Source organism: Dermacentor albipictus, chromosome 5 (genome assembly GCF_038994185.2).
Source record: "Dermacentor albipictus isolate Rhodes 1998 colony chromosome 5, USDA_Dalb.pri_finalv2, whole genome shotgun sequence".
Lineage (NCBI taxonomy): Eukaryota > Metazoa > Arthropoda > Arachnida > Ixodida > Ixodidae > Dermacentor > Dermacentor albipictus.
The window spans coordinates 115368017-115382120 of record NC_091825.1 but is presented as its reverse complement, the minus strand read 5'-3'; the positions used below and the strand labels follow the sequence as shown (position 1 = coordinate 115382120).

The following is a 14104-nucleotide window of genomic DNA, read 5'->3' as shown; positions in this document are numbered from 1 at the left end:
GAAATATATCGCTTGACTTAGTTGACTTAGTGGCTTGCGCGGGTCCATAGATGGACAATAGAAAACTGCAAATGAAGACCATTACCGTTCGCAACAACAGTATTGTCGTTGGAGCCGAATTATACGCACACGGAAGCCTAGAAGTTACCGCTCATAACCACCGTAGTCACTCTGGCAATCCGGGTAGACTTCTGAGAAATGCTTCGTCATTATGTAGCTAACAAGAAAAATCCGCACACTGTTTCGCTCCGCTTCGGTAGCAGCAAAAACCTTTTAGCTCAATATCTAAGCATGCAAAGCCCGCAAAGAGCTTAAACGCGATGTTAAAAGCCATATACGCAAAGAATGAGTCGTTTGAGAGTCGAAGAAAAACTACGACACCGGCCCTCATTTGCAAGAAAAATTGCATTACGTGAATTTCACTGTGCAGGTGTGATGTCGCTGTGATCTTGCAGTGACCCCAGCTGACTTCAAAAAAGGTTCACTGGAGAGCGGCAGAGGCCTATTAACCGCTGGGGCATATACCCAGGGACATACACCCAACGGCCCGTGAATAGATAGATACCCAGTGGTATGTATTTTACACATACGCATTTACAGTATGTATTTTACGCAAATACATATCTAGTGGTATGAATTTTTGCATATGTTGACGTGCACCTCAAAATAACAACTGGAATATAGATACTAAAGCTCCAAGTCTTAGCTTACTGCGCTGAGTTCTGACGGGGTGCATCCTAATCGCAATTTGCACTAGAATTCTACTTCATATATTACATGGTATCATAAACGTGGCCTGCCTCGTACGAGTGGCGACCTTTCTCAAGGGCAGACACACGAAAAAGCGTGTTCCTATACGTCAGCCCTTAAAACGTGCAGTGCGAGATCACTGTAAGCACCGTGAGCGCCTTTGCCCCGTCGTCTGCTTCAGATGCCAGTGCTCTGACTTCTGCCGTTCGCGGCATTGTTCGTCTGCACGTCGCTGACGCTCCGCTGGTGTCGTATGACGGCTGCCCGGTGCCTATAAGACTCACACAATGCCCTTATACTCAAGCTTGAACTTTCTCCAGCGTGTTCCTCTCAAAGCACGCTTTATTCTTATCAAATTACATCTTTATAGGTTTAGCAGTTCGCAAACGGCAAAGGTTTTTTTTCTACGAGCAAGAACCAAAAACAGCACCAATTAGCACACATTTGATAATAACCGAAGACGGCCGCAGATCAGCTACAAGATTGAAATAGGTTGGGCGTGTTCCTCCTAACCCGTAGTATATCCCTGTCGCGTCTTATCCCAATAAGCTCGTTGGCTCTGTGTTGGGATCGAGCGCTATAGCGTAACACAAAGAAACTGTTCAAACGAACTGTAGTTCAACAAAAGGTCCCAAGTTGTCGATACCAGCTTTACTACATTAAAGTCCCTGTATAAATTATCTAGCGACATTATGCTACTTAAGCCCTTTTTACTCAAGAGGGTTATGCTATTGCCATTGACGGTTTGGGCCGCCTGGGAATCCATAAAAGCTGAGACGTTTGCGCACAAGCTAGAACTTTCGAGTAACAGCTTCGCCGCAAAAAAAAAATGAAAAAATAAAAATAAAAAAATAAAACACGCGCACGCACACAAACGCAAATTAAAGGCTATCTTGGAGCCACCGCTTTCCTTTTCTAGGAAACTTCGCGCCTACAGACTAACGTAGCTGCACATGTGATCACAACTGAGTTAGAATATACGCAATAAGCTTAAACGCCACTGTTTGCACTAGTGCTTACTATGCTGTGACGTTATCGTGGCGTGCACAGCTGCAGACGTAGAGGCTTGAAAAGGGACGAGGGTGTGCAGCAGACTATACGGCGAGATATGCAGCACGTGCAACCAGGGTATACATGCAAGTACCCTTGGCGTCATTTGCGTTGGACCGGTGCATAGCAAAGCACGCTAACCTGTTCGGAATGTCAGCCAGTTGCACGTCTGCGCGGGCCCGAGTGATTCAATTGAAAAAGCTTTGAAAAACTTGTACGCCTTTTCCCCAGACTACTCGGAATATGGGGCAGAGTATGGCAGGCTTGACTTTTTCCGTCAAAGTTTTTGGTGTGTCTGTGGGAAGGGGGACAGGCAGACGTGGGGAAACTCCTGGCAATGTTTCAAGAGAAATTTATGCAGCTGCTCTCTGTCCGTCCGTCCGTCCGTCCGTCTGTGTGTCTGTCTGTCTGTCTGTCTGTCTTATTTTTTTAATTAACTAACTTAGCTAAAGACGAGACCATAGTGGTGCGCCCCGCTAAGCGCCATCGTTAACAGCCGAATTCCTGCGAGATTTAAACGGGGCAGCGAGACCCACCGCGAGAGCGCGGTTGCCTAAGCGCCGCGCGACATACCAGTTCAGTGCTGCCCGACCAGAAGAAGGAACAAAAAGGTACTGCTGAGATCTAGCAACCCGAAATTATGGGTGTACAACGCGACAAACGTACCACACTCGGCCGCAATACAGACTGTGCTAAGTACCTTCTTTATAATAGGGGAAAGTTACACCCTTGAACATCTTGAATATTTCGCCTTAAGGCGGAACCGCATGGCGCGATTTCAGGCGCGATTGACGCGCGGATGGTGGGACGCGCGCGTCATTTTGACGCGTGCCCAGCAGGATCCATCACGAAATCGCGCCGCCGCGTGCAGCTGCTCGGAGTAGAAAAAAACGCGTCGCGCGGGCGCGTCCACCAATCAGAGTTCAGGTAAGTCACGTGGCATTTGGTCACATGACATTTTGGTTATTTTTTTGCCACCAGATGGCCCTGGTCTCTGCGCATCTCGACGGAACCTCCTTGGCGGAACTTTTTTTTTTTTTCTCGGCAGAACTGGCGCGCGCGTCAAACAAAAACACGTGTTTTCGTGATTTCGCTCGCGCATCGTGACATGGACAAGGCAACTATGGACAAGGCAACCTTCAATGAGGCCCTCATAACCGAAGTTGAGAAGCGTCGCGTCCTGTGGGATGTACGCGACAGCAACTACAAGAATAATATGAAAAGGGACCAGGCTTGGCGAGCAATAGCAGATGCCCTCAGCGTAGACGGTATGTACCAAATCTGTGCACACGTGGTGTGGGTGCCCTGCTTGTTCTATGTACATTCGCCTCTAGAAGCGTGTGAACTTCGCATGTTTACCCGCCGTTTGCGTAATTATCTCGCCGGCACAGAGCGTGCCGCCGCGCTTTCTTTGTTTATTTGCGAGAGAAAAAGTTGGATCACACGCTGTGTTGTTTCTTGACATCTGATTGGCGTGAATATGCCTGCAAGAAAATACTAGCAGAAGGAAGCTAGCGTGGACTGATGCAGGCTTCTCGATTTTGTTATTTCTTTCCTGCAGAAAATAAATTTATGCAGCACATTTCGTTAGTTGCATCACCTTCCTGCGAGCGCATATATGTTGCTCACACTAACACTTTGTTACTGCTTTACAGTGACGCAAGTAATGAAGCGGTGGAAATCCCTACGCGACACTTTCATGAAAAAACGCAAAGAAGTGACAACAACGAAAAGTGGCGCCGGCGCGGACAGTGTTTTCATTGTGCGGTGGCCCCATTACAACCAACTACTGTTTCTCCTTGACACAATGGAATATCCTGAGTGAGTATTTCTCTCGAATTTCTAGGGCATCTATTTTATGATAACTTATTGTTCCACAGTAGGATCTGTTAAACAAAAATAATTTTCTAGAGATTTACCTTCCCTTCAACCTCAGCATTTAACACATTCTTTTCATCTGTTTTCACCTGGGAAGACCACTTTGACGTTCCATATGTTCCCGATCTTGACTTCCCATATATGGAACCGATCGAAATACCTGCCGAGGGCATAATACTTCTAATTAATAACCTTAAATTATCCACTTCAGCCGGCATTGACAATATGAACTTTAAAATTCTTAAAAACTATCTCCGTTCCTGCTAACATTTTATACCGCCTTTTCAGGCAATCTTTGGTTGTAGTTTTTTTCCTTACTGTCATCATTGTGATTGGTACACTCTATAGTTATTGTTTGCAGTTTTGCCATATGTATAATGCCAGCCAATATATCTTTTCTGTGTTGTCCTCTTTCCTGCCCAACCTTATTTGAGCTAAATTGCGAATTTGAGCCGTATGTACTCCGTCGACTTACTTTGCACTTTTATTAACCCCTTACTCAATGTCCTGTCAAGGTGCCTATAAGGTATTTTCAATAAATAAATCGGGCACATTACTCAAAGTCATATGTGCATAAGGTATACTTTTCAAATCTACTGTGTATACTTAAATTAATCCTGCTTATAATAGTGTCGAAGTGTTGGGAATAGCTTGCATGTTTGATTTATCTGCATGTTTGATTTTATTCATAATCAGCTTATCACAAGTTGCAAAATGTTCAGGCCACAAGTCATGGTAGCTTTACACAAATGTTGAAATATAGCGTGAATTTGCAATGTGTATTATCCATGCAAGACAAGCGGGAACCTCGTGGATATTCAAGACATCGACTCATTCGACGAAACAAGCACCGCATATCTTCAGACTGAAAGAACTAGCATCATAGACATTGAAGCCAATCTGGTTGCTAGCAACTTTCTTACCACCCCTGGGCAGGAAGATGGGAGTGGGTGCTCCAGCCCCATGTCAGCGCCATCACCAGCCAGCAGCACATCATCTGGTCCACAGAAAAGGAAACGGGGCCATGACAAGGTCTTTGAAAGAGAAATAGGTATCCTGGGAGAATTGGCTTCAAAACAAGCCGACGCTTCTGAACTATTCGGGCTTTTTATAGGGGACAAGCACAGACGAGTCCCCCAACATCTGCGAGGACAATTTGAGTTGGAACTACTGCAAGTTGCTGCTCGTTATGTGGACAATCAGTAAAGCTGTCAGTGAAGAACGGGAAGTTGTCAGTCTCTTTTGAAAAAGGAAGTTCGGCAAACAGTGAAAAATAAATTAGTTAAAGAAACATTTATTACAATAGAATTTTTCTTCTGACGCCTGACATCTTTTTCCAGACGAATAGTTACACAATATTGAGTCACTATTCTTGCACTTCTTCATCAGCGGGTTCATCAATTTCCAGCAATTTCCACTGCCAGGGAACTTTTCCTTCATTCGCAAAGTACGCCGCATACTGCTTGCGAACCTGCAATGCCGAGTGAGCACACTTCCGCGCATGCGTTGGCTGCAGGCCAAATGTTGCCGAATCTGTGTCGGTTGCTGCTCTCCACGCACCGTCAATCATATTGCCATATGCATCTTCATGGTCGGCAAATCCAACTGGGCTATATGAAGAGCGACCGTTGGACTCCATGCACAAAAAATTGTGCAACACACACGCTGCCTTCACAGCCCGTTTGGCGTTTTCGGGACTCAGGTTGATGGGGCCACGAAAGATTCTGAACCGTGCCCGCAGAATGCCAAAGGCATTCTCTACACATCTCCTGCAAAAATAAAGGAAAATGCATTCACAGCAAGGCGATTCGTACAAACGACAAAATTCGGCTTTCATGTGCAAATAATTTTAGTTGTGCTAAGTATACAACAAAGTAAATAAATTTGAAGTTGCACAACAGGGAAAAAAACGAGCTCAGAATCAGAGTAGAAGTTTGTGGCGGCAATAACAAAGCAGGAAACGGTGTCTTTAACTGTTAATTAGAAACAAAGAAGAATAGCAGGTAATTCGTTGTACCAAGTATTCAGGGGTGTAGCATAATGTTGAAACCACAACTTTTTTCTGTCTCAGCTTTTGCAGTAATACTTCCCTTCTCAAGTTGCTGCTTAGCTTAAAAGCACTTCTTGTTGGGCTAGTTGGTAGCTGTTCATTATAAAATATGAAGACGCCAAATGAACGCCCTGTCCCGTTCTCTTCTCTTGTGTGTGTCTGTTTATTTGGCGTCTTCATATTTTATAATCCCGCTTAGCTATTCTGTGTTCTCATGCTGAACAAAAGGGGAAACGCACAAGAAGAGAGCAGACGACACAAACATTCAATCTGTGTGATCCATTTTCCTGTAGAAGCTTTATACCCACTGCTCCCCTTTTATTTAGAGTGAATGAATACACAACTAGCCCATTTATCTAATCTACCAAAGTTTTAATTTTGTTACAATCATACCAAGGAACTTGCTTTGCATGAGAGCATAATTATGGTGTCAAAATAAACACTAGTTGAAAATGATGTACTTTTCCTTTCAAGAGGATATGGAAAATACACACACCGTGCACGGCTCAGACGGTAATTGAATATTCGCTCAGCAGGGTCTTCCCTATATCCAGGGAATGGTCTCATGAAGTCTTCTCGCAGCTGAAAAGCCTCGTCCCCTACAAAGGCAAACGGGAGTGTTTTGTCGGAGCCAGGCAGCTGTGAATGCGGAGGCAGCTGCAGCAGACCAGCACGCAGTTGTCGGCCTATTGGAGAGCGTTTGAAGACGCCTCCATCACTTATGCGGCCAGGAGCACCAACATCGATGAGACGAAACAGATATCCGCTGTCTGCTACAGCCATAAGCACGATTGAAAATGTGCCCTGTAACAAATAAGCACAGAAAGGCACTTTTGAGCAATAGACATGGCCACAGGAAAAAGTAAAAAACAAACTGGATAGGAGGCAGCATTGATGCGCAGAAAATTTCAAGACCTAAAAACAGTTCATGTTCAAGTAAGTGAATCTGTCAGTGGTTGAGCGCGTGCAATCATACACCTATATGTACAAGGTTGAACACCCCAATTATCGCATCTAAATAAAAACATTCGAACATTCATTACTTATGTGTCGTTTACCTTATAATTGTAGTATAGGCTCCCAGAGTTTGCTGGTGCCACAATCTGAACGTGTTTGCCATCCACTGATCCGAGGCAGTTCGGAAACTGCCACCGCTTCCAGAAGCCATCAGCAATGTTCCGCCACATTTGCTCATTTGGAGGCTGCAAGGATACAAGCCACAGCAGTGATGCCCATTACATGAAATAGTTAATACACAATTCTGACAAAAGTTGTGCCTCAGGTAAAAGCCACCGCTGGCTTTAAGTGAGTCTAGATAACATCACAGAATCTTAGAAAAATATCCCGGGTCTTGCAAGAGGTGTACTCTCATTGCACAAATCATGTATTCATTCTAAATGACGCACCTTCATATATTGAGGAGCGAGATCATCCCACAGCACATGGAGAGTCAAGTGGATCGCTTCTCGTGCAGTCTCCAGCCCGACACGGAAGTCCTTGGCGATGTCAACAATGGCATTACCTGAACATAGATACCTGACGCGTGCCAAGCATTGTATGTAGAAAGTATAAACATACGTCCATTCTTCCACAGATGTCTTTTCAGAACAACAATAACACCCAAAACCATGCAGCACATGCTTTATAGGTAATTAAAGCATTATTTTAAATGCAATTCTTGAGCCGTACTTTTAATCAGGTTCAGTATCAGCAGGACGGTGTTAATTCATTTTTAAAAACAAAAGGCCATCAATCGATATCACACCCCCAAGGTGTTGCGCATATCTGAGTTATATCTGCATATTACATACATCTGCATTTGGCTGGACAACCTGCCTGTGAAAAATGTGCGAGTGTCATATAATCAAGCACACATACAAAGTGAACAGTACAGTTAGTTACCTTAATGTCATAGCCAGACGTTCGCCAGATGAGATGGGCTCCTGTACGACGTGCATCTTTGTGAGCCTTTCCCGCACACGGCCATGAATTATATCAAAGAGTTCGGGGGTCATTCGATAATATTTGAAGAAGAGCTCCGGATCCTGTTCCCTCATAACCTGAAACTGCATATAACAAAGACATAAGCTTCAGGGCCTCATTTCTTATCGCTAATGCTGGCAAGACAATTTGAAATATTACCAGTGTATGGTACTCGCTCTCTTGCTTTCTTCTCAACCATGCAGGCCGCACCCAGATAGACCTCCTGACCCGCATTTGTTCTTGCTTCAGTATAAGCATCCCCCTTATTAGCAGCAATCGTCTCTTCTGTTCGGTTGTAAGCGGCCGGCACTCCATTTTCCAGGCGAAGTTGTAAACAAGCGGCAGCCTCTCAGCATGCGGAAGGTACATAGTCGCAGTTTCGCACACAACCTTGCTGCTTGAAATTAAGCTTCGTAAATACACTTCAGAAAAACATGCCGCTGTCTAATTACCCGAGGACTGTTTTTCTCGTAATATTCTGCAAGTTTAAGGGCGTATAATATATGCAGTAAAAAAGACAATTCATGTTGTTGGGAGCTAGGTTGTCTGGCAACCCGGAAAACGCGGCGCGAAAGCGCCGCTCCTTCTTTTCGTACGGGTGCTCGCGCGTCGACGGCAACGCGTGCGTCTGCCGCCCGTCACGTTTTTCGCTCGCGAAAAACGCGCCATGCGGTTCCGGCTTTACATCTTCAAGAATTGAGAGCCACACAGAGTCTGATAGGCTATCATAGGTGTAATGAAGGCATAGGTGTAATCAAGTCATCGTCGAAGGCTGTGACCTTCAGAACTCTTCTTCTTCTTTCTCCTCTTATTCCCTGTACCCCTTTCCCCAGCACAGGGTAGCCAGCCGAAACTTACACTGGCTAACCTCCCTGTCTTTTCTCCTCTTTGTCTCTCTCTCTCTCTCCACAACACTACTACCAGGCAGTGGGAGACCGCATACGCAAGGGTCTCTCAGTGCTGAGCGCAGAAATGGCTCAAGGTTGAGCACAAAGAGTACTGGAGATAGAGGGCACCCTTGACGAATACCACCAGTAATGGGAAATGGTGCACTTTCACGACCATCAAGAAAGAATGTGCTTAAGATATTTGAATAGGCATTCCTAATGAGTGCAACAAAATTTGACGGAAAGCCGAACGACGTCAGTATAATAAATATGTAGCTATGTTCAAGGCAATGGAATGCCTTTTCTTGATCAAGTGAAACCAAAAGACCACGTACTGACCTGGTCAGCGTGTATGTACTTATGTCACGCGTAAGGAACGAGAGACTATATATGTATCTTTCTGCCAGGGACTGAGCATGCCTGATGTTGTCCTATGAAGGAAGGCATCAGGTTTCCCAAGCGTCGAGTGACAACAGCAGTGAAGGTTTTGTAGTCAACGTTGAGAAGCGTGATTGGCCTCCATTCCTCTGGACGAACTGATGATAGATCGTGCTTAGGTATCAGCTTAATACGACCGTCTCGGAATCTAGACGGGAATTCAAAGTTCTCAAAGCAGCGGCTGATAACAGACACGGAAGTGGCACCAATATCTTTCCAGAATGTTAGATAAAACTCTACGGGTAAACAGTCCGGCCCTGGGGTCGAGCCCCGTGTCATGAAAGAGAATGCTGCTTTCACTTCGTCAACTGATGGTCGTGCACAAAGACGTTCAGCGACCTCAGGTGCACTAAGCAACCTGAGGCAGCTCATTAAGCATTTCAACGTTACCATGATCCATTCGTATATTCGTACGCGCCATGTTTTCAAAACGTGGTACAAAGAGCGAATAAGCACGCGTGGGAGGCGACATATAAGGAAGTGCTCTTTGGGCCGCAGAACCAAATGAATTCGGCTGTCTAAAAAATGGCTGTGGCTTAGCCAAGGTTAAGCCCAGGATGCGAAGCATACTAGCCTTTATTTTAACGTGACAGCGTTAAGGAGCTCGTGTCGCAGAAAAGCCGGTGTCGTCGGCGTCGGCTCAGGCGCACATTTCGTTGTCGCGCCGAACGCTGCGTTGCTCGACGCTCACCGCGTCCGATGCGGGGGGCGACGCCGCGGGTTGACGGCGCGAGTTGGAGCCCCGTTTCTCCTCTGTCGTGACGTCACGGTGTCACGTACGTGGTAATGAAGGCGACACCGCCGCGCCTGAGGTGCTGGGTTGAGCTCTCGAGCGACGGCGCGAGTTGGAGCCCCGTTTCTCCTCTGTCGTGACGTCACGGTGTCACGTGGTATTGAAGGCGACACCACCGCGCCTGAGGAGCTGGGTGGAGCTCTAGTAATATGCTTCGCATAAAAGCCAGTTCCTTGCAAAGCGCGGAACTTCAGGCGTCTGCATCGCCAAGTAGCAGCTGACAAAGACGACGCCGCTATGAGGCGTTGGAAACGCCTCCGTAGCTCACGCTGCCATAACCGCATCAGCGAAATCACTCGATTGACCTGAAGGGCAATACGGAGTTTCGTGACGGTATCCGCCAGTTCCTCTGACGTGCGTCGTCTGAGTGCACGACCTTCAAATGAACAATGCAGGCGCCACTGCACCTTGAGCGCGTCCCATGACTCTGGGTCAGAACCAGGAACGGAGGCTCGCAAGACTCTTGACAAAGAAAAGCGCGAATGCGCCTCATGTAGAACGCGGATGTCGAGGCGCCAAGATTTTGCTGATGAAGACGCGGAGAAGAAATCTAAGCATAACTGGTAGGTGCTCGGAAATATAAACGGGAGATGAAGGTAAAGTTATTGCATTAGATTGGGAGACATACTGAGCTAAATTGGTTGGCACATAGGCACAGTCTAACCTGCTTGACGACGCGCCGCGTCCAGACAAATGAATCAAGAGAAAGTCAGTATGTATATAGCAACGAAAAGTGCTGGACGAGGCGACGCAACTCCCGTGCGTTCCAATCAGGGCGACTACAGTCCGGGCTTCGCATATCCTCTCGCGTGTCTAAAATGCAACTAAAATCCCCAACGAGCACCACGTGACGACCGTTCAGGAAATACGCGTACAGGTCACGAAATATATCGCTTGACTTAAGGGCTTGCGCGGGTCCACAGATGGACAATAGAAAACCGCAAATGAAGACCATTACCGTTTGGAACAACAGCACTGTCGTTGGAGCCGAATTATACGCACACGGAAGCCTAGAAGTTACCGCTCATAACCACCGTAGTCACTCTGGCAATCCGGGTAGACTTCTTAGAAATGCTTCGTCATTATGTAGCTAACAAGAAAAATCCGAACACTGTTTCGCACCGCTTCGGAAGCAGCAAAAATCTTTTAGCTCAATATCTAACCATGCAAAGCCCGCAAAGAGCTTAAACGCGATGTTAAAAGCCATATTCGGACAGAATGAGCCGTTTGAGAGTCGAAGAAAAACTACGACGCCGGCCCTCATTTGCAAGCAAAATTGCATCACGTGAATGTCACTGTGCAGGTGTGATGTCGCTGTGATTTTGCAGTGACCCCAGCTGACTTCAAGAAAGGTTCATTGGAGAGCGGCAGAGGCCTGTTAGCCGCTGGGGCATATACCCAGGGACATACACCCAACGGCCCATGAATAGATAGATACCCAGTGGTATGTATTTTACACATAAGCATTTACAGTATGTATTTTACACAAATACAATACCCAGTGATATGTATTTTTGCATATGTTAACGTGCACCGCAAAATAACAACTGGAACATAAATACCAGAGCTCCAAGTCGTAGCTTACTGCGCTGAGCTCTGACGGGGTGCATCCTAATCGCAATTTGCACTAGTATTCTACTTCATATATTACATGGTGTCATAAACGTGGCCTGCCTCGTACGAGTGGCGACCTTTCTCAAGGGCAGACACACGAAAATGCGTGTTCCGATGCGTCAGTCCTTAAAACGTGCAGTGCGAAATCACTGTAAGCACCGTGAGTGCCTTTGCCCTGTCGTCTGCTTCAGATGCCAGTGCTCTGACTTCTGCCGTTCGCGGCATTGTTCGTCTGCACGTCGCTGACGCTCCGCTGGTGTCGTACGACGGCTGCCCGGTGCCTATAAGACGCACACAATGCCCCTATACCCCACTTTTAACTTTCTCCAGCGTGTCCCTTTCAAAGAACGCTTTATCCTTATCAAATTCCATCTTTATATGCTTAGCAGATCGCAAACGGCGAAGGTTTTATTCTACGAGCAAGTACCAAAAACAGCACCGATCAGCACACATTTGATAATAATCGAAGACGGCCTCAGATCAGCTACAAGTTTGAAATAGGTTGGGCGTGTTCCTCCTAACCCGTAGTATATCCCTGTCGCGTCTTATCCCAATAAGATCGCATGCTCTGTGTTGGGATCGAACACTGGCGTAACACAAAGAAACTATTCAAACGAATTGTAGTTCAACAAAGTGTCCCAAGTTGGCAATACCAGCTTTACTACATTAAGGTCCCTGTATAAGTTATCTAGGGACCTTATGCTACTTAAGCACCTTTTAGTCAAGAGGCTTATGCTATTGCCATTGACGGTTTAGGCCGCCTGGGAATCCGTAAAAGCTAAAACGTTTACGCACAAGCTAGAGCTTTCGAATAACAGCTTCGCCGATTTAGAAAAAAAAGCACGCGCACGCACACAAGCGCACATTAACGGCTATCTTGGAGCCGCCGCTTTCCTTTACTAGGAAACCTTGCGCCTACAGACAAACGTAGCTGCACGCGTGACCACAACTGAGTTAGAATATACGCAATAAGCTTAAACGCCACTGTTTGCACTAGGGCCTACTATGCTGTGACGTTATCGTGGCGTGCACAGCTGCAGACGCAGAGGCTTGAAAATAGACGAGGGCGTGCAGCACACTATACGGCGAGACATGCAGCACGTGCAACCAGGGTATACATGCAAGTACAGTTCGCGTAATTTGCGTTGTACCGGTGCACAGCAAAGCACGCGCAGCTGTTTGGAGTGTGAGCCAGTTGCACGTCTGCACGGGCGCGAGTGATTCAATTGAAAAAGCTTTGAAAAACTTCTATGCCTTTTCCCCAGACTACTCGGAATATGGGGCAGAGTATGACAGGCTTCACTTTTTCCGTCATATTTTTTTGTATGTTTGTGGGAAGGGGGACAGGGCAACATTACTAGACTAGCCTAGCCAAGAGATATTTATGCAGCTGCTCAGACAGACAGACAGACAGACAGACAGACAGACAGACAGACAGACAGACAGACAGACAGACAGACAGACAGACAGACAGACAGACAGACAGACAGACAGACAGACAGACAGACAGACAGACAGACAGACAGACAGACAGACAGACAGACAGACAGACAGACAGACAGACAGACAGACAGACAGACAGACAGACAGACAGACAGACAGACAGACAGACAGACAGACAGACAGACAGACAGACAGACAGACAGACAGACAGACAGACAGACAGACAGACAGACAGACAGACAGACAGACAGACAGACAGACAGACAGACAGACAGACAGACAGACAGACAGACAGACAGACAGACAGACAGACAGACAGACAGACAGACAGACAGACAGACAGACAGACAGACAGACAGACAGACAGACAGACAGACAGACAGACAGACAGACAGACAGACAGACAGACAGACAGACAGACAGACAGACAGACAGACAGACAGACAGACAGACAGACAGACAGACAGACAGACAGACAGACAGACAGACAGACAGACAGACAGACAGACAGACAGACAGACAGACAGACAGACAGACAGACAGACAGACAGACAGACAGACAGACAGACAGACAGACAGACAGACAGACAGACAGACAGACAGACAGACAGACAGACAGACAGACAGACAGACAGACAGACAGACAGACAGACAGACAGACAGACAGACAGACAGACAGACAGACAGACAGACAGACAGACAGACAGACAGACAGACAGACAGACAGACAGACAGACAGACAGACAGACAGACAGACAGACAGACAGACAGACAGACAGACAGACAGACAGACAGACAGACAGACAGACAGACAGACAGACAGACAGACAGACAGACAGACAGACAGACAGACAGACAGACAGACAGACAGACAGACAGACAGACAGACAGACAGACAGACAGACAGACAGACAGACAGACAGACAGACAGACAGACAGACAGACAGACAGACAGACAGACAGACAGACAGACAGACAGACAGACAGACAGACAGACAGACAGACAGACAGACAGACAGACAGACAGACAGACAGACAGACAGACAGACAGACAGACAGACAGACAGACAGACAGACAGACAGACAGACAGACAGACAGACAGACAGACAGACAGACAGACAGACAGACAGACAGACAGACAGACAGACAGACAGACAGACAGACAGACAGACAGACAGACAGACAGACAGACAGACAGACAGACAGACAGACAGACA

At 46.7% G+C, this 14104-nt stretch overlaps 1 protein-coding gene and 1 long non-coding RNA gene across 2 annotated transcripts; one reads left to right on the top strand and one right to left on the bottom strand.

The window, feature by feature from the left end:
* The first annotated feature begins 2880 nt into the window (after window positions 1-2880).
* On the top strand, window positions 2881-4963 carry LOC139060574 (uncharacterized). The gene is made up of 3 exons (XR_011514937.1): window positions 2881-3068; window positions 3456-3621; window positions 4474-4963. It is a non-coding gene; the product is annotated as an uncharacterized lncRNA (long non-coding RNA).
* LOC135920532 (uncharacterized) lies at window positions 4953-7981 on the bottom strand. The gene is made up of 6 exons (XM_065454829.1): window positions 7871-7981; window positions 7631-7794; window positions 7135-7264; window positions 6787-6930; window positions 6225-6532; window positions 4953-5447 (listed from the first exon to the last, which is right to left on the bottom strand). The coding sequence occupies exons 1-6, from the start codon at window positions 7967-7969 to the stop codon at window positions 5045-5047; spliced, it is 1248 nt and encodes a 415-aa protein (XP_065310901.1). The 5' UTR covers window positions 7970-7981; the 3' UTR covers window positions 4953-5044.
* Between the last annotated feature and the right edge of the window lie 6123 nt (window positions 7982-14104).